The sequence below is a fragment of the Notamacropus eugenii genome, chromosome 5, assembly GCF_028372415.1.
Source record: "Notamacropus eugenii isolate mMacEug1 chromosome 5, mMacEug1.pri_v2, whole genome shotgun sequence".
NCBI lineage: Eukaryota > Metazoa > Chordata > Mammalia > Diprotodontia > Macropodidae > Notamacropus > Notamacropus eugenii.
This window is the reverse complement of record NC_092876.1, coordinates 37391432-37414021: the sequence shown is the minus strand read 5'-3', so window position 1 is coordinate 37414021 and position 22590 is coordinate 37391432. Positions and strand designations below refer to the sequence as shown.

Below are 22590 nucleotides of genomic sequence, written 5' to 3'. Positions count from 1 at the left end.
TTCCACAAGTCTCAGAGACTGAACTTGAAATGAGCTTTTCGCCCTTTACCTATAACCCCAAGACTAGCATAGCAAACTGTCCTACTGCACATAGTATGAACTTAGTAAGTGTTCCATTATTGAGTTGATTACAAGTCTGGCACCTAACTCTGGCACTTGGCTTTTATGTTTTTCTCCATAGCCGGGCCTACGGTTTCATTGATGTAAGGAACTCAGAAAGAACCAATCAATCCAGGTCAGCACCTACTCTGCAATCCCTCAGTTTCCTTATGGCATTAAGAGGTTAAATTATTGTTTGATTAGGGCAGTAGGTGTCAGATCTCCCTGAATTTTGAGGCTGGCTCTCTGTTACATAGTGGTATCTGTTAATGATGATTAATAATGGCTAAAAACAGCTGACCTACACTTTGATTTTTTTTCTGAGCTGCAAATCATTTTCTTATTCTAAGTCTCAGTTTACCCACTTGCAAAATGGGGTGGTTGGACTAGAGCAGAGGTTCTTAATCTTTAATGTGTTCTGGACCCTTTGACAGACGTTAAAGGCTATGAACCTTTTCTCAGAATGTTTTGAAATGCATAAAATGCAGGGGATTATAAAGGAAACCTAGAGTATTGAACCTCAATTATCTTTGGGATTTTTTAAAAATTTTGTTAATTTATTTTTAGTCTTTATGGGTTTTTCTGAAATCTGCCGGCTCATCATTTCTTATAGCACAGTAGTATTCCATTACATTTGTATACCACAACTTATTCAGCCATTCCCCAATGGACGGGTAAATCCTCAACTTCCAATTCTTGGCCACCACACAAAGAGCTGCTATAAATATTTTTTGTACATGTGGGTCCTCCCATTTTTATGATCTCTTTGGGATACAGCCCCAGAAGTGGTACTGCTGGGTCAAAGGGTATACACAGTTTTATAGCCCTTTGGGCATCGAACTACAATTATCAAAATATTTTTAAAAAACAAGGTCATAGATACCAAGTTAAGACCCTCTGCACCAGAGCAAGATGTCAAAACTCCCTTTCCTTAATGCTTCCTTAGGAATCTGAGTCTGGGAAGTGGAAACAGTCACCTACCCATTTTGTGTCCAGAAAAGGTTTGCACTCAGGACTGTTTCTTGAGTAGAAAGGCAGATTTTCTATTTTTAAAGTGTAATTCAGAGGAAAGAGTGTTGCCTGTGGAATCAGGATCTGCATTCAAATCATACTTCTGACAATTACTATCTTGTGTGACTTTGCCTAAGTCAATTAACCTTTCCAAGTCTTAGTTTACTCATCTGTAAAATGAGACCTCTTTCCTTCCTGCCTGCCTTCCTTCCTCTCTCCTTTCCTTCCTCTTTCCTTTACCCCCTCCCTGTTTCCTTCCCTCCCTCCCTTTCATCCTTCCTGACTCCTTTTCTCCCTCTCTCCTTTACTCCCTCTCTTCCTCAATTCTTTCCTACCTTCCTTCCTCCCTCTTTTTTCCTTCCTCTTTCCTTTATTCCCTCCCTCCCCTTCCTTCCTTCCTTCTTCCTTCCTATCCCTAGGTGAGACAAGCAATCAACGTAGGAAGTCAGAGTCAGCATTAAAACCTCCATCAACTGACTCCTAACCTAGTGCACTTTCCATTGCACCAGACTGCCTTACTTTGGACCTTTGTTTTCTCATCCATAAAATGGACTCAATAAAATCTACACTGCCTACTTAACCAAGAAGTTATAAGAAAAGGATAAATGTAAATGTTAAAAGATGGACTCCAGTATTCTTCTTGGTTTTTGCCTTGTTTTTACTCTCCCTTCAGCATTCAGCACAGAACTGGCCATGGGCAGGTGCTCATCCTTGTGGATGTTAAATAAATGCTTGGTGATTGGGTGATCTTTTTTTTATAATATTAATTTTTTTTTATAATAAAGGATATGCACAAAAATAGAATATTACAATTAAATGAATCTTTTGTATGAACAATATACAACTAGAATTCTCAGAAAGGAAGTAGTTCTTTTGGGGAGAATCTATGCATCAAAAATTTCTAATAAGGGTTTTATATCCAACATGCAGAGGGAACTAAGAAAAACATATACCAATAATCATTGCCCTCTAGTTAAGTGCTCAGAGGATATGAACAGAACAATCTTGAAAGAATTATTGCACACTATAAAGAACTATAAAAAAATTACTCCAAATCTTCAATAGCAGACATGAAAATCAAAAATATCTGAAGTTTCACCTCACTCAGCAACCTGGTAAAGATAACAAAAGAAGAATTGTGGGAGGGACTGGGAAGAACAGACATACAGATACGTTGTTGGTAGAGCAGTGGATTGGTACAAAGACTCTGCAAAGCAATCTGGAATTACTCTAAGAAAATAGCTAAGATGTCCAGAAATCCCACTATTAGGCCTATCTAGCACAGAAGTCAAAGGCACAAAGAAAAGTAACCTGTGGACCAAGAGATTTATAGCAGCATTTTTTTTGTGATAGCAAAAAATTATAAACAAAGAAAAATTAAACAAATCATGGTACATTCGTGTAATCAAATATTCCATCACTGTTACAAACAATGCCTCTGAAAAACAGAGTAGACTTGTGTGGCTTGATGCAGAGGGAAGCGAGCAGAACCAGAAAAATACTATGCATGATGACAACAATGTAAATGGAAAACTCAATAACAGATGAAACTGAATGTAATCCAATCATAATGACTAAGGTTGAGTGGAGTAAGAGCTATGAAAAGACACCTCCCTTCGTCCTCTACCTCTTTAAGGTAGGGAGGTGATTTTCTCAGAACTATATCCTATACTCTCAAACTGGGTTGCTGCCTTGGTATGTTTTGCTGAATTGCCTTTTGTCCTTCCGTCTCTCTCTTGTTAAAAAATTCATCACTACAAATATATTACTCCCTCTGGGCTCATTCTCCCAGCTCCCACTGGTGCTGACAGTTTGAGTCCCCCGAGTGTGGCTGACTATCTCTTCCCTGAGGGTTTGAGGAGTAACCTTGAGAATCTGAAAGTTTTTCTAGGACTGTCACCCAAGAGCCCCCATATGGTGTGTTCACCAGTAATTGCCAGCCTTAATTAGCTCCTAGAAAGTAGTATTTACCAAGGCAGGTAGAACAGGTTTATTTGCTATAAAATCAATACTTCTACAAGTCTGAGACATTTTCTTACAGTAATACACAAGACCCATAGTGAAAGTAGATTCAAGCTGAGAGAAGGTTCATGTGGCAAAGGGACAACTCTCTTCTCCAAGATATTGAAACCTGATGAAGTTCCCCCTAAGTTAACTCTCTGTTGGGTTCTGAGGGTCAGTGCTCTGTTGGAGTCCTGAAGGCTGTCTTTCCTTTGTGTCTCTGATTTGTCCCTGCTGTGTCTCTTAATTCCTAGGCACATGTTGCCATCATCCACAGATACTTGGGGTTCACTGTTAGGTTGCATATGGAAAGCCCAAATCTTCTCAACTTAAAATTCACCACTGGGTTGATGTCTTCCTCCCACACATCAAAGGGCAATTCTCTCAACTACTAGACTGACTTATTGCTGGAATGGTCTATTCTCAACTGGTTTACTAGGATATAGGATATCTATACATGTATGTGTGTGTATAGACTCAGAGGTGTATCTATTTTCTTTTGGCCAATGGAAAAGCTATTTCCTGTGTGGTGTCATTTGATTTCATCCAACAATCAAAGTCCTTCTCTCCTCCCATACTGATAAGGACTGGTTCACAGCTGGTTTACACTTTTAATTGATTGACCCAATAGAAATGCCTAGTCCTTCTGTAAGTACATTAATTTAGGCAGAGTGTTCCATACACTCTTCCACACACTCTCCTCCCCTCACACAGGGAAATGCTCTCTGGGTAGGAATGAAGGAAAGATATATTTGGAAATAAAAATACAAGTAATGAAATTCAATAAAAATAGAACCAAAAAAAGAATCCAATCTTGGTCTGCTTTGAAAAAGGTGTCATAACCAAGATGAGGGAGGGGCTAATTATGTCACTCTTTCTCCTGGTGAAATCACATCTTCAGTACCATGTTCAGTTGTAGGTGCCCAATTTTAGAAAAAGCATTGATAAACCAGAGAGACTCTTAAGGAAAAAATTCTTAATGATTAGAGTCATCCCAAAGAGGAATGTGCTGTCTGGAGAAGTGGAAGGCATAAGCCTTAAGGATCCTGCAGAGAGGATTTTTATGAAGGTACTGCTGAACTCCCTTCTAACTCTCTAACTGACTTGACCTTGAGTCCTGGAACCACTGCATTAGACAAGTTATCTCACCTTGTTCTCTTCTGCCTTTCCCCATCTGCAAATTGTGGATAATTAAGGATGTAGAAGGACTCTTGCCCTGCATGTTAGACACTTAATAAATGCTTGGTAATTGATCAGTGGGTGAAATAATGAATTTGGAAGAATTTTTACAGAGGAGGAAACTGAGGCTCAGAAGAGTGAGGGTGACTTGCCCAAGGTCACAAAGGTAGAGCTAGAATTTGACCTAAGGTCCTGGTCAAGAGGGCTGGACAGTTGCCTAGGGACTGAGTGGAGAGGAAAGGAGACCATTTTCATCAGTAACAGAAACTCAGGTCGGGAAGGTCAGCCTGTTTCCACTTGTACTTGATAAGGCAGCAATAGTACAGTGAAAAAGCAATGGATTTGGGGCTCAGAGGATCTGGGTTCAAATCCCAGCTCTACTTAGTTGCTTCATTTCTGCCTGTGCCTCAGTTTCTCCCTTTGTAAAATTCAGGAGTTGGATTCTATAGCTCCGCTTTTAGGGTCCTTCCACAGCTCTCAGTCAATAACTTCCAGGTAACCCCCCTTCCCCCCAACCCTCTCCCCCAGGGCTGGCCAAAGTAAGGCGGAGTAGCCTCGGGCCTTAGGAAGGAGAAAGCGTGGGGAGGTAGCTCGCCTGGCAGAGCCTCATTAGCATAAACTATTCGACAAGGGGGCGGGATCTTATTAACATTCAAATACATGCGCATATATCTGCATGACTGATTAGGCTAGCCAGGCAGATTCAAAATGGCGGAGTGTGGAGCGAGCGGCAGCGGCAGCAGCGGGGACAGCCTGGACAAGAGCATCACCCTCCCGCCTGACGAGATCTTCCGCAACCTGGAGAACGCCAAGCGGTTCGCCATAGACATAGGTAGCGGTGGGGTCGAGGGGCCCGACAGCGGGCTGGGGTGGACCGGGCCGGGACTGTCCGTCCCCGGTACCGGTGAACTAGTGGGAGGTGGGGGACGGACGAAGGGCGGGGGGAGGAGGAGAGGCAGGGAGGGGGGAGACGGTAGGAGGGCAGCCGCAGCGCCTCACGGGATCTGTAGTTCTCCCGGCCGCCCCCGGGCCGGCCGTGGGTGCTCTACGGGACTACCGATCCCGGGAGGCCCCACTACGGGTTGGGAGAACGGGGTACGTCGGGAAATGGAGTCCTCGGTTCCGCGCCCTCGGGGCCGGAGAGCGGCGGGGAGACTACAAACCCCGGGAGGCTGCGGGGCCTGGCCGGGGCTGGCCTGCCGTGCGGGACTGGGGGGGAGGGGGGGTGTCCGAGCGCGGTGGGGGGGGAGGGGGGGAGAGGTAAACAACAGTCCGCTGGAATCCCGGAGGGGGCCTCAACCCTGACCCCCCTCCCCCAGGGTCCCTCTGCCTCCTCTCCACCCCCGTTCCCTCCAATTTCCCCCCCTTCCCCCCTGTTACCTACCCCTCCCTCTTCACCGCTCCCCCGCCCAGGGACCTTCACCCAGTCCGGTTCTCACCCAGAGGGGCCTTCAAACACCGCCCCCCCCCCCCCACATATACCCTCCCCCCAGGTCCTTCACCCCCCCAGCATCTTTTACCTCCTCCCCCCAGGGTCCGGCCACTCTTCGCCACTTCAGCCCCTTCCCCTCTCCGCCCTGAGCCCAGCCTGGATCCCCGCTCCCCCCCAACCCCTGTCCAGCCTGGATCCCCGCTCCCCCCCAACCCCTGTCCAGCCTGGATCCCCGCTCCCCCCCCAACCCCTGTCCAGCCTGGATCCCCGCTCCCCCCCCAACCCCTGTCCAGCCTGGATCCCCGCTCCCCCCCCAACCCCTGTCCAGCCTGGATCCCCGCTCCCCCCCCAACCCCTGTCCAGCCTGGATCCCCGCTCCCCCCCAACCCCTGTCCAGCCTGGATCCCCGCTCCCCCCCCAACCCCTGTCCAGCCTGGATCCCCGCTTCCCCTCCCCCCCCAACCCCTGTCCAGCCTGGATCCCCGCTTCCCCTCCCCCCCCAACCCCTGTCCAGCCTGGATCCCCGCTTCCCCTCCCCCCCCAACCCCTGTCCAGCCTGGATCCCCGCTCCCCCCCAAACCCCTGTCCAGCCTGGATCCCCGCTCCCCCCCCAACCCCTGTCCAGCCTGGATCCCCACTTCCTCTCCCCCCCAACCCCTGTCCAGCCTGGATCCCCGCTTCCTCTCCCCCCCAACCCCTGTCCAGCCTGGATCCCTGCTTCCTCTCCCCCCCCAACCCCTGTCCAGCCTGGATTCCCGCTCCCCTCCCCCCAACCCCTGTCCAGCCTGGATCCCCGCTCCCCTCCCCCCAACCCCTGTCCAGCCTGGATCCCCGCTTCCCCTCCCCCCCAACCCCTGTCCAGCCTGGATCCCCGCTCCCTTATAGCCCCCTGGCCCCCTCTGAACTTTAGGATTCAGCTGCTGGTCCCCCCTCCCTCAGCACCGGCCCCCACCTCCCCAGCGTCAGTGGGGTCATCCCTGTGCAACCAGAGCTGGCCTCTGCCCCCCAGGAACTGACCCTCTACTGGAGGGAGGCACCTCTGACAAAGGTGGGAGGCCTGGCTCCTAGATTGAGCCAGACTGGCACAAGGCAGGAAGAGCTCCCCCCACGCCCCCACCCCCCAGCGGAAGCCTTGGGGTCATAGGGAGCCACTGCGGCTCGGCTTGTTGAGCAGAGGAGTGAGGAAGTCCAGCCTTGGAAACCCACTGTGTGCTGTCGGGATTGGAGGGGGAGCCCGGTTGTTCTCCCACTGCCCTCTCACACCCCCTAGCCGCTGTGTTCTCCAGCCACCATGCATGATCTGCACCTTCCCCCATCCCATCTCAGTATTCTTTGACTGTCCTGGATCTGGCCATGATTTTTCTTCTGCTCCCCCCACATTGTCCTCCTCCCCTTCCTCAGCCACTATTATTCTTCCCCCTCTCCCCCCACTTCAGCCACTCTCTTTGTCCTTCTCTCCTCTCATCCCCACAGTATCCACTGGGGTCAAATCTTCTGCTGTATGACCTTGGACAAGTCACTTATAGCCCTTTGGCTCATTTTCCTCAGATGTAAAAGGAAAAAGGATTGACTCAAATATGGCCTCTGAGGTCTTTTCCAGCTGTAGATCTCTAAGCCTGTGATCCTTCCCTGTGGCCCCCACAGATCCTGTGGGAGAAGCTCCCCAGAAGGTGGTGGACTCCTAGTTGCCCCTGTGTTGATGCCTTCAAGGCTAGGAGTCCTTTGAGGAGAGCCCTGTACCTCACTTTCAGTCTGTCAGTTCTCCTTTCTCTGGGGTAGAGGGGTGAGAGGGTAAGGTGGACAGAAGACACTGGACAGAGGGAGGGGACTCGTCCTCACAGTTTCTGGGCTCCACTCAGGGCCACTGGTATTTATTAAGGGCCTCCCATGTGCTAAGTGCTGGCTTCTGTTTGTTTGATTTATTTGTTTCTTGGTTTTCTCCCCTGTGAAGATCTATAAAGAAGCAAGGGAAGGGGAAAATGCCCTCTCCTAGTTTTGGAGGGACTACCAGATGGGGAAAAGATTCAGAACTAAGACATCAGTGCCTCTGAGTGGCCTGGTTCAGTAATGGAGACTCTCAGTTTGTTGATGGAGCAGAGAGGAGGGGTGATATTTTCCTGGTTTGAGCAGTTTGGCACTTGTTCCTCAAAGGGGAAGCCTGGACAGGCTTCTCACCTTTCCTCCTGCCATTTTCTGGGGGCAGACTTTGTCCAGCCCAGAAAGGAGGGGAGCAGGAAGGGTTTCCTGAGCCCTGAGGAATTCCGTCAGGAATCACCAGTATCTGGACATCGATGGTAACCGGGCATCCTGCCTGGGCTCCATGGCTTCCAAGCTGGTGCTGCCTTGGGCTTCCTCTCCCCCTCAGCATGGGCCTGTTTCCTTTTCCAGATGCTTGTAACAGTCACAGAACAGCCAGGATGTTATTCACTGCCGACTGGCACCAATTCTAATCTCCTCTGACTTTCCTTCACAAACAACAACCTTCCCATGCTCAGTAGAAGAGTAGGCCTGTGGGAGGAGATCCCGGGGAGGAGGAGGAGTCCTGAGCTCACTTCCAGCACCTGGAGCCTCTCTGGGAGGCCTGCAGTCACCCTGAGTTCTTTCTGGGGGCTTCACTGGAAAGCCAGCATAATAGGAGGGCCTGCCTTGGACAATCAGAGTGGAATTTCTGGAGCAGATTTGTGTCAGAGCCCATGTAGGAAGCAGAGGGAGGTTTGTTTTCCATTTTTATGAACGGGAAGAAGAGTGGGTAAACACAAATAAAAGTACCCATCAGCTTGCTTATGTTGTCATTGGTTTAAAAATAATTCAGTGTCTCACCCCGTAAGTGCCATATTTAAATGAGTAGCCAGACCGTTGGTGTTTCTGATTTCTAGCATTTGAAAGTGGCTCATAATAATTGCAGTCAGGGCTCCCCAAGGAGGCTGATTACTCCATGCGTAGATGTTGAGGTCCCTTGGGTCCAGGGGCATTTTCCCCATTTTTGATTGCGATGAGCACAGTGCCTTGTCATATGGCTAGGGATTTAGGGCCACAGTCTTGGGAGCTGAGGGAGACCTTAGAGATGTTCTAGGTCAGCCAGCCTCTGTATCTTACAGAGCAGGAAAGGGAAGATGGATTGTAACATTCTGGGCCAGTGATACAAAGGTAGCAAGAAACAGCTGGGATTTTTGTGGACAGGATACTAATTCCAGAGCAAGTATTTAATGTAAGGAGATGGTCTAAAACCCAATGGGATCTCAGAATCTTTTTGAGGAAAGGCAACAGGCATTTAATCTAGGACCCATTGGTTCTAAGTATTTTTATAAGTGATTCCTTATTATTAAACATATCTCACCTTAAGTGTCGAAGTTGGGAAGTCAGAGAACTCATAGCTTGGATTTAGGTAGTACTTTAAGGATTGCAAAACTCTTTACAAATATTATCATATTTGATCGTTATAACAACCTTGGGAGGGGCTGTTGTTGCCCTCAGTTTATACATGAGGAAACTGAGGCAGACAGAAGCTAAGTGACTTGCTCAGGGTCACACAGCTAAGAGTCTCAGGCTATAGAGGAACCCTGGTCTTCTTGACTCCCACATCCTAGCCAGGGGAGTTAGCTGAAGGAGCCCTCTTCTGAAGGAAGTTGATGTAGGGGTAGAGAATCCACAGAGAATCCAGAGGTGAAGCAGGAAGATGGAGAAATTGTAGCAAAAGGCGTATAATTGAACTCTGAGCAACTTGTCTGTTTAGTGAATGGGAAAATAAGGAAGAAAAATGTGAAGAGGCAGAGATGAAATGTCCAGAACGGTGGGGGGGAGGGGGCAGTCTTGTGTGAGATCCCTGGTGTTAAGGTTAGAGATGGATTCCTGAAAGGAGCCCTCCTGCAGAGGGCTTCAGGCCTGCGGCTTCTCCCTCCTCACTGGGAGCTCCTGTGGAGGGCTTTCCCATGGCAGTGGATAAATTCAGGGCTCTGTAAACTTTGTCCACTCCTGACCCCATCAGTATTTCTTAAACTGTAAGAAGCACTGTTGGATGACGCGCATGAGGTTGGATTTTGGCAGGCCAGAGGGGTTGGTGACCTTTGAGGGCCCCATTTCAGTGTAGCTTGGTTGAGAGTTGAAGCAGGATTTCCAGGAGCTAAGGGAACGCATAGATAGGCAGTTCAGTCCTTCAGGTGGACAGCAAGTGTACTCTTAGAAGTTTGATGGGAATTAGGAAGTGCTTCTTTCTTTCACCCTACAAGAAGGGTTGTTTTGTTTCCCTCAAACTAGCAGGTTGTTCCTCTTGGTTTTCCTGGCTTGGGGATGGCAGGAGTGGAGGAGGGGCATTGTTTAACTGAACCCCAGTGTTGGAGAAGAGAAATGATGGCAGTGGAAGAGGCAACGGGGCCATTTTGACCCCGGGGAAGTGAGGGGTTTGGTAAATCCAGTTCACCAAGGATCGTTTCAGCAGCAAGTATCTGCACCTGTGTGAAAAGCTCAGAAGACAAACAATGTTCACATAAGACCTGGCTTCTCCCTCAAGGGGGAAGGAAGGTCATGGAGAGCCAGGGGTTTGAAAATTAGGCCTGTGGAGGTTGCAGAAATAGACTTCCTATTAATTATTGGAACCAGCTCTGGACTGGAGATCAGGAGATCTGGATACTCGGCTCACTTCTGCTGCCAAGTGGGGAGGTTACCTTGGGCAAAGTGGTTCTCCTCTCTGGGCCCTAATTTCTTCACCTGTAAAATGAGGAATCTGTTACTGTTACAATATTTGTTATTTTTGTTACATGTTATGTTGTATAATTTGTTATAATGTATATATTATACATAAATATTATTGATGTATTTGGGGTTTTTGTATCACTTTCGTTTCTGAATCCGTCTGACCCTTGCTCCCTACCCAGTGAGCCATCTCCTGAAGGAAACCAGTAACAACCCAGTAAAGACAGAGGGGAGGAAGGTCAGCAAAACTAACCCATCTGCATTGGCCGACAGTCTATGCAGTGTTTCCTCTCCATAGTCCCTCACCTCTGCCAAAAAAGAGGAGAGGTTCATTTTCTTATCTGTTCTGGAGGGACAAATTTGAGATCCCCTTCATCCTCTGAGAGCCCCATGATGTACTAATAGATCAAAGCAATTTTGGTTGCTAACACCAATAGCAGAAATCATACAACTTCGTAAAAAGGGTGTATCAGTTATGCTGTGCTAACTGGCTGTGCCAAGCTGAACAGTCGGGCACAGTGTTCTTTGCAGTTGGGGTGTTCTGAATGACCAGATTGGTCCCTTCCAGTTGGCATTCAATGGTCTTTTATTTTGAATGAGGGATACTAATCATTAATACTAGCTTGTGTTTCTCCAGTACAGAGATGTACAGAGTACAAAGTACTTTTTTACAGTAGCCAAGCGAGAATCTAATTATTTCCCTTTTCCAATGAGAAAACAAACTCTGAGAGCCAAAGGGACGCCCACAGTCACCTGATGAGCCCCTGAGAGAGCTGAGACTCAAGCTAGGTTCTCTGAATCCCTGCCCAGAGGACTTTCCACTCTCTGCAGCCATCCTAAGGCAATCACAGTTTCTGAAGGACCCATGGAAGCCCCCTCCTCAAGGGCAGAGAGTTAGTTACTTTTGGCTTTTCTTTGTAGCCCCAGACCTTAGTTCTTCTTAGTACCCAGTAGGTGCTTAATAAATGCTTGTTGGCCAACTGACCCTTTGGAGAAGCAGATCATCTGATCTCTGCTTTTAGAGGCCAAAAGTCTCAAATTCAGCATATTGGAGTGATTGATAGAGGAGCTGAGAAGCCACTGAGAGCACCACTTGGAATTAGGACTTTCCCTTAATGTCAAAGTTGAAGTACAGGGTTTTCATAACAGATACACTCAGGGGAGTATTTTTAGTTCTGGTTTTTATTTCATCTCTTTAAAAAAAAGTTCTCCCTCCTCCTTACATGTATTGTTCTCAAGCTTGTTGCCAGGAACAAGTGATTGTAGTCCTTAAAGCAGTCCCCATTCAAGTTAAGAACTCAGAGCTGGGGACTTGGGAATTCTGGGGACCAGCACCAGCAGACAGACTCGCCAGCGCTGATTAGGATCTCATTCAAATTTGGTTCCACCAGTTCCTGGTACCAGGCTTTTGTTATGGGGTCAGAAAACGAAAACTTCTGGGCAGTCTGAATTAGCATCCCTAGCATTCTTGGCAAGACTTTTTGATTTTCTCAGACTGAGGCCAGATGAGTTGATTCACTTCCTTGAAAAGAAAGAAAGATAAGTCAGGGCATTCTGTTTATCACAGTGCTGACCTGGCTCAAAAGTAAGACAAAGGATTTGAAACCAAGGTTTCCTCATGTGGCTTCTCTGAATCATCTAAATGTGTTAAGAAAGTCTTAAGTGGTTTGTGCTGGGCTTTCTCCCTTGTCTCTCCTACCCTTGTAGACAGTGGGCAGATATACCCAAACAAAACTGGGCAAGAAATGGATGAAAGTAAAGTGGATTTCTCTCTCTCCAGTCTGAGAAGCTGGTCCCATGGGGTGCCTGGTCCTAGATATATAGGTCTTAACCATGCCTGTGGTGTTAATACCACAGTTGTCCCTGTCCTCATCCACATGGACTTGGCCGGGAGACTATGCTAAGGACTCTTGACCATCAGCTGGCTTTTGTACTCAAGGGCTGATCCCCAGCCAGATTTGTATGGCTCCAGTAGTCAGAGCTGGTCATATCACATCTAGAGTACTGTGTTCATTTTTTATTTACTATGATACGATAAGAACATTTGGTGCCAAACTGGGGACAGAGTACTCTCTCTTTCCATATGCATGAGTCACATATGACCCATGAGATCATGAGATATCCTGTGTGGTAAAAGAGTATCCTCCAGAGGCAGGAAGCTGGGTGGGCCAGTGTATAGAGTGCTGGGCCTGGTGTCAAAGAAGATCTGAGTTCAGATGTGACCTCAGCCACTTACTAGCCGTGTGACCCAGGGCAAGTCACTTTACCTCAGTCTGCCTCAGTTTCCTCAACTGTAAAAGGGGGACAGTAGTGGCACTTACTTCCCAGGGTTGTTGTAGGGTTCAAATGAGATATTTGTAAAGCACTTGGCACATAGTAGGTACTCAGTAAATACTCATTCCCTGTCTCTCTTTCTGACACTTAGCCCTGGAAGACCTTTTCTTCCTCCTTCCATCCTTTTTAAAGAGTCTTTCACTGTGTCACGTAGTACCCGTGATACCAGCCTTCTTCTGCTGAAGCAGTATCATCAAAGAGGAGTTCTGAATTACAGAGCAAACCTCCTCTCAGTGACATTGACATGGAGCGTGTCCATGTCCAGGGTGACTTGGGTGGTCAGAGGATGGGAGGGTAGGTTGAAAGAAGTTGGTTTATTTAACCTGGATGAGGACATTGGGGCAGGAGGTAGGAGATGAGAGCTCCCTTTAGGTATGTAATGAACTGTTTAGTGGAAGGAGAGTAGGTTTCTCTTGCTTGGCCCCAGAGGGCTTTGATGTAAGGAAAAATGTCCTTATAATTAGCAGCTATCCACAAGTTATACTGGACTCTGTAGAGGCTTTGGTGGGGGTAGGGGGTGGGGAGAATCATACTGTGTGACACCTTTTGCTTTCTGGATGTGTTGTGCAAGAGACTCCTGTTGAACTGTGAGTTGGATTTCAAGCATGCCACCTCTGAGATCCTTTCCAGCTCTGAGGTTCAGTGAGTCATCCCCCACCCCCTGAATTAAGAAGCAATTAGAAGAGGCCTGCCCTCTTTTGGGATTTTCAGTGCCCATTTTGTAGAAAGATTTCTTTTGGTACAGCAGTCCTGAGCTGTCCATTGTACAAAGAATCCCCCAATTAAGCTGCTGCTCTAGTGTTTTGGTTTCCTTGTTACTTGAGGGTGACAGACTTTTCCTAGTTTGACTTCTGGGACCAGTGAGTGTTGGAAACAGAATGTGCTGTGTCAGGGGATCCCAGCTGTAAGAGCCAGGGATGGGATCTAATTCCTGTTGGTTCTCTGTGATTGATGAGTCACTGGAAAGGTTTCTTTCCTGCTTTGGTTTCTCATCTCTAAAGAGCACTGCGTGTGAGGACTCAGGAAATGATTGGTTCTTAGAAATTCTTGTAATCAACCCATAGATTTGGCATCTTTTGAGGCCTGGAAGAGGGGAGATACAAAGACAATCTCTGTTTCCTTATAAGACACTTAAGGAGATGAGAAGGGATGTGTGTGTGTGTGTGTGTGTGTGTGTGTCTGTGTGTCTGTGTGTCTGTGTCTGTGTCTGTGTGTTTGTGAGAGAGAGAGAGAGAGAAAGAGACAGATACAGGGCAATAAATAATAAAGAAAAACATTTTGGTTTGGGGAATATGTGTTAGTGCATGTTTTTGAGACCAAAATTATATTCTAAACATGCCAGCTTTCTGAGCATATTTTAATGTATCCCAAATCATTTGGTGTCACAGTTTAATGGGTTCCTTTCCATTTTCTTTCTAAGTATTTAATCATTTGCAAAAGGAAAGTTTTAAAATGATTTCTGAGGATTACCACTGCCTCCATAATCACTGTCTTTAAGCCTGTGAAGTATTTTTGTCATAGAGGAGTTAACTTTGCTCTGCTTGGCCCTGAGGTCTGAACTCAGAGCAGTGGGTTGGCGTTACAGAGCAGAGCTTTGTGACTTGATGGAAGGACGGACTGCCCATTTGGACATCTGGGCCAGAGGATAATGGACTGTCTTGGAGGGAGAGGGGCAGCAAACCCAAAACCACTGCTGGGGGCTTTAGACAAGCTGACCCAGCTCTTTCTCTTCTGGAGAGTTTGTAAAGGATTACTTTGTCCTTTTCTCCTATATCCTGGGCCAAAAAAAAAAAAAATTAGTTTGTCTACTAGTCATTTTGGAATGGTTTGGTTTTACTTCATAGAATCATGGCTGAGAGGAACCTTCAGGATCATGTAGTACATCCCTTCATTCCCAGCTTCCACTGGGTTCTGCTAATGCCCCATTGGGGGGGACATTGTGGAAGGGATTCCTTTCTTTTAGTTTGTCATCATTCCTGAGACCTAGGACTCCCTGCATGGACCTGCTTAGTCTTACACACACACACACACACACACACACACACACACACACACATACACACACACTCACACTCACACTCACACTCACACTCACACTCACTCACTCTCTCTCCCTCTCCGTCCCTTTCCTCCTTCCCTCTTTCTCCTTCCCTATTTTATTGCGAAGTAGAAGCCATCGACTATTTGTCCTAGAAAGCAGATGACTCCTCAGATAATCTTATTTGATCTTCATGTTGTTTATTTCAGGAATAGCTTCCTTCTTCATAATTTGCAGCCCATCAAGATTGGGCAGTAGGATTTTTAAAGGAAGTTGACTGATTTTTGTCAGTGCAGGGAATTGGGGCTTTGAAATCAACCATCAGATTGCTTTTGATTATTCTGGGTTAGTATTACCTTTTTCTAGGGTCAGTTAACCCATTCCCAAGCCTTTTATGTAGATCCTACTTTGGATTTGACAGGTCCTGCATACCCTGGGCTGGGGATGCAAGGCAATGTATGAAACAATCCCTAGCCTTATGGAACCTCCCTCCATTCTTCCCTTGAAGGGGTGATATTAAAACTCTTCATTTGGGTGAGCATTTCTTTTGGAGACATTAAAAACAACCTCATTTCTTCAGCTGTGTATGTTGGGAAATGAGTTCCTCTGGTAGCCAGGTCACTGAGGAACGTTGACAGTTATAAAGCTTTTCAATAAAAAACATTGACATTATCAGCTCTTTTCTTCTAGTACCTAGAATCTAGGTCATCAGCAGGATCTGAGTTGGAGACTCAGTTTTCCTTAGTTCTGAAAAAGAGTGATATCCTCTGTTGTCTAAGTTAAGTAACTTGTATTAGCAAGGGAACAGGAGACATGACATGTCCTAGAGTCCTGGCTAGAAAGTAGATGTGAGATGTGTACCTCCTGCCCGCTTTTCCCTTTCTCTCTACTAACAGAACCTGCATCTTGGAATTGGGGAGTTCATGCAGCACCTGCTGCCATCCTGGTCCCAGGGCTTTAGATATGTGTGAAGATTGAAACAAGGGAAAATATATGCATGTGTACCCATCCCTCAGCCTACACATTTTTGACTTGCAACAGATTAGTTTGTTAGTAAAGTAAGAAAGTTCTGAGACTGGCTGAGAGACAAGATTCTTTCCTGCCCTGGTTCTGAATTGTTTTTGATATTTTTATCCACAGGTGGATCATTAACCAAATTGGCTTATTATTCAACTGTACAGCACAAAGTAGCCAAAGTGAGATCTTTTGACCACTCAGGAAAGGTAAAAACTTCAAGTTGTTGGCCCCTGACCATGTCCCTGTGCCCTGTTTGGAAAGCAGTACTGGTCTGATGCTGGAGATTTTTCACACCTAGCCTGTAGCCCATGCAGAATGTCAGCTAGCCAGAGTTCATGGGCTTCTTTCCTTGGGCTTCCAGGGGAAGAATTAGAAGCAAGGAATTCCATGAAGTTCCTTAAATATCCATTATGTGCAAGGCAGTCTGCTAGATTCTGGGGTAAAGAACAAAAAGTGGCAACATGGACTCCCAAGGTGCTTGGAGTTAGGGAAGCCTTGACAGAAGGGGTGTCAGGATGGAACTCTGAAGAAAAATGATTCTGGAGTGGAGAGGAAGAGGGCCTACCTTCCCAGGAGGAGGATGTTCCAATGTCTGGAGCCACCAAGGTCACATTGTGAGGCCTGGGTCCCAGCTCAGCTCAGGCGTGGGCCTCTCCCTACCTCTTCTCTCCATCCCTCCTCCCTAGACTGAGTACTCCTTTCCATATTTTAGTTTCTGATCAGGCCTGGTTGCCTTTACTCACAAGCCTCTTCTACTTACTGCCTTTGTCCTGGAGGTGGGACAAAAAGCTCTCCTTCTTTAATAGTGTGCAGCTTAGCAGAGAAAAAGAAAATTCGGAAGAAATGAATCCCTCAGATTCCCTTGCACAGCAAAGACACAGGAAGGCCTGAGTTTGAATCCTGACCCAGAAGCTTACTAGCTGTGTGACTAATCAAATCACTTAACTTACGTGTGCTTCAGTTTCTTCATCTGTAAAATGGGAGTGATAATAACAATACCTGTTTCCCAAGCTTGTTGAGAGACGCCAGTGAGGTAATAATTGTCATATAGTAATAGCACCTGGCATTGACATGTCTCTGTAAGATTTGTAAAGAGCTTTCCGTGTGTTAGCTCATTTGATCCACATGACACGCCTGGGAGGCACTTGTGGTTATTGTCCCCATTTTACAGATGAGATAATGTATAGATGGGGATATACAGAAATCCTCATCTGAATTCTTTTTAGTCCTAAAATGCTGCTGGTGTTTTCTGCAGGATGCTGAACAGGAGCATGAGCCTCCCTATGAAATCTCAGTGCAAGAGGAGATCACTGCTCGGCTGCATTTTATTAAATTTGAGAATACGTACATTGAAACCTGTCTGGACTTCATCAAAGACCATCTTGTCAACACAGAAACAAAAGTGATCCAGGCCACGGGAGGGGGTGCATATAAATTCAAAGACCTCATTGAGCAGAAGCTACGACTCAGGTAAGTGCAGATGGGTTGGAGTGAGACAAGCATTTGACTCTAGGAATTTGTTCTTATTGGGGGAGAGGTTTAAAGAGTTTTTATTGAAAATTTAAAAAAGAGGAAAATTCTGCTAAGCCTCGAGGCGCTAGTGTGGAAACCTGAAGTAGTCATCAGTTCTCTGTTGGTGCCATCACTGACCATCCCTTGGAGCACAACTCAGGTGCCCTTGCTGGTTAACCCTGGCGCCCTGAGGGCGCAATAGGAACCAGGGAAGCAAACCCGCTTCAGAGATCTCTTGGTCACACAGCAGAGGAGGTCACAGGATGGAACTGGGCAGAAATTCAGAGGCCCCTTTTCACTTGTTGAACTCACCAGGGGGTCTTTGATGGGGACACAGGAAAACAAAGGGGAGTAGGTGTATTTAGAAGCACTGTGTCTAGTGTAAGAATTGGAAAGTAGAGGGAAAGACCGAGCATCATCCAGCAGCCTGTGCCGGTGGCCTGATTGATGGGGACATCTTTGGATGGCAGTGATGAAACCATTTTCTACTACTTGACCATCATCCCTCTGGTTGTGGAAGGGGGTGTGGGGCTCACAGGATTGACTTTTTCCTTTATTTTCTGAATTACTACAGCCAAAGAAGTCATCACTATGGTGATGAAGAGCCTCTGTATATGTAGCTTGGTAGGTTCTTGGCCCTCAGATTCAGGCTGTTGCTGGGACCATATTCCTTCCTTTGACAAGAGTGAAGGGTAACAGAGGGCCAGCCCATGTTCTGCATTGGTATTCACTAAATATAAAAAAAACCTAGGGGAAGGCTTTCTCCAGCATTTTGGGTTGTCCCTGTATTGTGACTCCATGGAAGACTCTGGGTAAGAATCATCTAGGACAGGAGGATGAGAAAGGGCTGCAGTTCCCATCCCTGGAGGGAATGCCCAGATCAGCGAACTCACAGTCATTGAAGCATGGAAATGACAATGCAATATTTACATCTGAATTCAAAAGCTGTAGTTAGTGTGTTTTGCCTCTGCCCTTTAACATGGCTGGGTCAGTGTTGGGGATCTAGAAGTGTTGGCCCCAGTAGCGGGGGATCGAGCTAAAGGATATGGAGATTTTTTTTAAACATAATTTTACAAATTTTAAACTTAAATACAAAATGAGAAAAGAAAAAAAAAACATTGCCATGTACACAGCAGACCATGAGAGAGAATTCAGTGTAAAAGAATGAATTTCCATTTCAAGAAAATCTATGTTAAATACTATATGTTGTTCTCAGAGGTGCTTCCTTGTTTTTCTTTTGTTCTCTGCAGGGTAGCCTAAAGAAGGCTTCAATTAAGCATGAATACACACACACACACTCCGATATCTGTAAACATATACATAGATACACCTGTATACTCCTACACATATACGTAAAACTGTACTATGCTTTTTTCCACTTGTCATCTTTTTCTCTGAAGGTAGATCGCGTCCTTTGAGTCTTTCTGTTTTTCTAAACCAACCAGCTTATCATTTCCTACACCAAAGCAATATTTCATCCTGATCACATCCCATCTGAGAGATTTTCTGTGAAAGTTTTTTCCCTTTCTGCATTCCTTCTATTCTTAACTACATAGGTTTTATTTATATAAGAAATTTTTAATTTAAAATAATTGAAATTGTCCTTTTTGTACTTCAACAACTCTCCCTTTTAGTTTAAGGTCTGATATTGTTGAGTTTACGTACATTTATATCTTTTTTCCTAGTTTCTTTGAAGTTCCTGACCTTTTGCTCTTCCAAATTTATTTTTTTATAACTCAGTAAATTAAGTTTTTAGTAATTTAACTAGGTTGACATTGATTAAATAGATTAGTTAGGTAAAATTGTCATTTAAAAAATTATGTTGGCTTTACCTACCCATGAACAATAAATATAATTTCAGTTATTTAGATCAGAGTTTATTTGTATAAAAAATGTTTTATGCTTAATGTTTGCATCGTTCCTTTGTCTTTTTTGGCAGATATACACTCAGGTATTTTGCACTGTCTAGGTATCTTAAATGGTCTAAAACTGTATTAAATAATATTGCTGACACATAGTGTGGTTTCTCTATTTTTTACTTTTGATTAAATCTATCTAAACTTTAACTTTGTTTGAGATCATGATTATTATCCCTGCTTTTCTTACACACTGAATTCTACTTCTGCCCTTTGTTTTATCTTCACGTGTAACTCTCATTTTTATAATGTTTCCCGACAGCAACATATTGTCAAATTCAAATTTTTAATCTGCTCTCCATTTCCATTTTATGGGTAAATCCATCCAATTCATATGCTAAGATACAATTCCTTATTGTGTATTTTCCTCCTTCCTAGTTTTCCTCACTCTCCTTTTTACCCTATTTACTTTATCTCTCTTCACTCCTCTGCTTTACTTCTACTCACTATCTTGCCCTTCTGTTCCTTAACCTACCCACCCTTCTAAAGTCCCTCCCTTATCCTCACCCCACACCCTATCCCTTGCCCTCTTATTTCATTCAGAATTGAGAAGACTTTTATATCATTCTAGATATATATGTTGCTCCCTCTTTAATCCATTCCTGATGAGAGTAAGATTCCAACACTATGAGCCCTCCCCCTATTAGCTTTTTCTGTATAAACTTTTCTTTTTATGCCTCATTTGTATGAGGTAATTACTCCTTTTTATCTCTCCCTACATAGTTTTCTTTTTTTTAGAATCATCCCATCATGCTCAGCACAGCCTAAGCCTTTCTTTCAAACTACCCAAATATAAATGACAGTCATAAAAGGAACTGATAATATTTTCACATATAAGAAGTAAACAGTTTGACCTTATTGAGTCCCTTATATTTTTATCTTTAATGTTTAACTTGTATTTCTCCTGGATGTTAATATGTTGAATTTTCCCTTAAGTTCTGGGGTTTTTGTCACAAAAAACTTGAAAGTCTTTCAGTTTGTTAAATGTCCATTTCTTTTTTCATTCAGAATTATACTTCATTTTGCTGGGTAAGTTATCCTTGGTTGTAACTCTAGCTCTTTTGCTTTACGAAATGTTGTTGTTTATCTTTCATTCTTGAAGAGGACCATGACGTCAGAAAAATGATGCCATGACTTGCAAGTGAATTAGATTGAAGTGAGGAAGGGCTGTGCAGAGTCAGCAGCCCCACTTTCACCTCCAGAGCCATCTAGATCCAGTGGCAAGATCTAGATCAGGATTACTGGAAATGGCCCTACTCTACAGAATGTAATATTCCAAGACCTATGGTCCTTCAGCGTAGTAGCTGCTAGGTCTTGTGTAATCTTTGTTGTATCTCCATGATATTTAAATTGTTTTTTTTCTTGTTGCTTCCATTATTTTCTTTTTAATCTGGGAGTTTGAAACTTGGCCATGATATTACTATAAGTTTTCTGCCTGGAATGTCTTTCAGCTGGTGATTGGTGGATTTCTTTCTAATTTCTGGTTTGTCTTCTTATTCTAGAACTTAAGGGCAATTTTCCTTGATGATTTCTTATAGTATTGTTTCAAGATTTTTCCAATAATATTTTTCTTGTAGTCTAACTATTCTTATATTATTTCTCTTTGATTTGTTCTGCAGATCAGTTGTTTTTCTGATGAAATGTTTCACTTTCTCTTCTATTTTTTCATTCTATGTTTTTGTTTTATGATTTCTTGTTGTTTTAGAAAATCGTTAGTTTCCCTTTGCCCTATTCTAGTTTTCAAGGAATTATTTTCTTTTTCTTTTTTTTATTCTAAAGTTAATTTATTTTTAGTTTTCAACATTCATTTCCACATTCTCCCCATCTCTTCCCTCCCCCCACTCCAAGACAGCGTGCATTGTGATTACCCCTTCCCCCAATCTGCCCTCCCTTCTATCACACTCCTCCCTTCCCTTATCCCCACCTTCTCTCTTTTCTTGTAGGGCAAGATAGATTTCTGTACCCCATTACCTCTATTACTTATTTCCCAGTTGCATGTGAAAATAATTCTCAACATTCATTCCTAAAATTTTTGAGTTCCAATTTCTCTCCCTTCCTGCCTTCCCACTCATCCCCACAGAGAAGGCAAACAATTCAATATACACCGTATATGTGTAGTTTTGCAAAAAACTTCCTTAATAGTCATGTAGTAAAAGACTAACTATATTTCCCTCCATTCTATTGTGCCCTCCATTTATTCTATTCTCTCTTTTGACGTTGTCCTACCCTAAAAGTGTTTACTTCTAATTACTCCCTGCTCCCATTTGCCCTCCCTTCTATCATCCCCCCAGACCCCACATATTCTCTTTTCCCCTACTTTTCTATAGTATAAGATAGATTTTCATACCAAATTGAGTTTGCATGTTATTCCCTCCTTAAGCCAAATGAGCTTAACCCTCTCACTTCTCCCTCTTTTCTTCTCCATTGAAAAAAGCTTTTCTTGCCTCTTTTATGAGAGATGATTTGCCCCATTCCATTTCTCCCTATCTCCTCCCAATATATTCCTCTCTCACCCCTTAATTTTATTTTTTTAGATATCATCCCTTCCTATTTAGTTCACTCTGTGCCCTTTGTCTATATGTATGTATATATAATCCCTCCAACTACTCAGATACTGAGAAAAGTTTCAAGAGTTACAAATATTATCTTTTCATGTAGGAATGTAAACAGTTCAACTTTAGTAAGGCCCTTATGATTTTCTCTTTCCCGTTTACCTTTTCATGCTTCTCTTGATTCTTGTGTTTGAAAGTCAGATTTCCTATTTAGCTCTGGTCTTTCCATCAAGAATACTTGAAAGTCCTCTATTTCATTGAATGACCATTTTTTTTCCCTGAAGTATTATACTCAGTTTTGCCAGATAGATGATTCTTGGTTTTAATCCTAGTTCTTTTGACTTCTGGAATATCATATTCTAAGCCCTTTGATACCTTAATGTAGAAACTACTAGATCTTGTGTTATCCTGATTGTATTTCCACAGTACTCAAATTGTTTCTTTCTGGCTGCTTACAATATTTTCTCCTTGACCTGGGAATTCTGGAATTTGGCTACAATATTCCCAGGAGTTGTTCTTTTCAGATTTCTTTCAGGAGGTGATTGGTAGATTCTTTCATTGTTTATTTTACCCTGTGTTTCTAGAATATCAGAGCAGTTTTCCTTGGTAATTTCATGAAAGATGATGTCTAGGCTCTTTTTTTTCATCATGGCTTTCAGATAGTCCCATAAGTTCTAAATTGTCTGTCCTGGATCTGTTTTCCAGGTCAGTTGTTTTTCCAATGAGATATTTCACATTGTCTCCTATTTTTTCATTCTTTTGATTTTGTTTTGTAATTTCTTGGTTTCCCATAAAGTCATTAGTTCCCAA

The 22590-nt window shown here is 44.4% G+C and overlaps 1 protein-coding gene across 1 annotated transcript in view; it reads left to right on the top strand.

Moving 5' to 3' along the window:
- The first annotated feature begins 4975 nt into the window (after positions 1-4975).
- PANK4 (pantothenate kinase 4 (inactive)) overlaps positions 4976-22590 on the top strand; it is a 43544-nt gene continuing 25929 nt past the window's right edge. Inside the window, exons 1-3 of the mRNA XM_072608590.1 lie at positions 4976-5122; positions 15924-16006; positions 17056-17270. Of these exons, the coding sequence (XP_072464691.1) occupies positions 4999-5122; positions 15924-16006; positions 17056-17270 (422 nt within the window). The 5' untranslated portion in view covers positions 4976-4998. The remainder of the gene's footprint in view (positions 5123-15923; positions 16007-17055; positions 17271-22590) is intronic.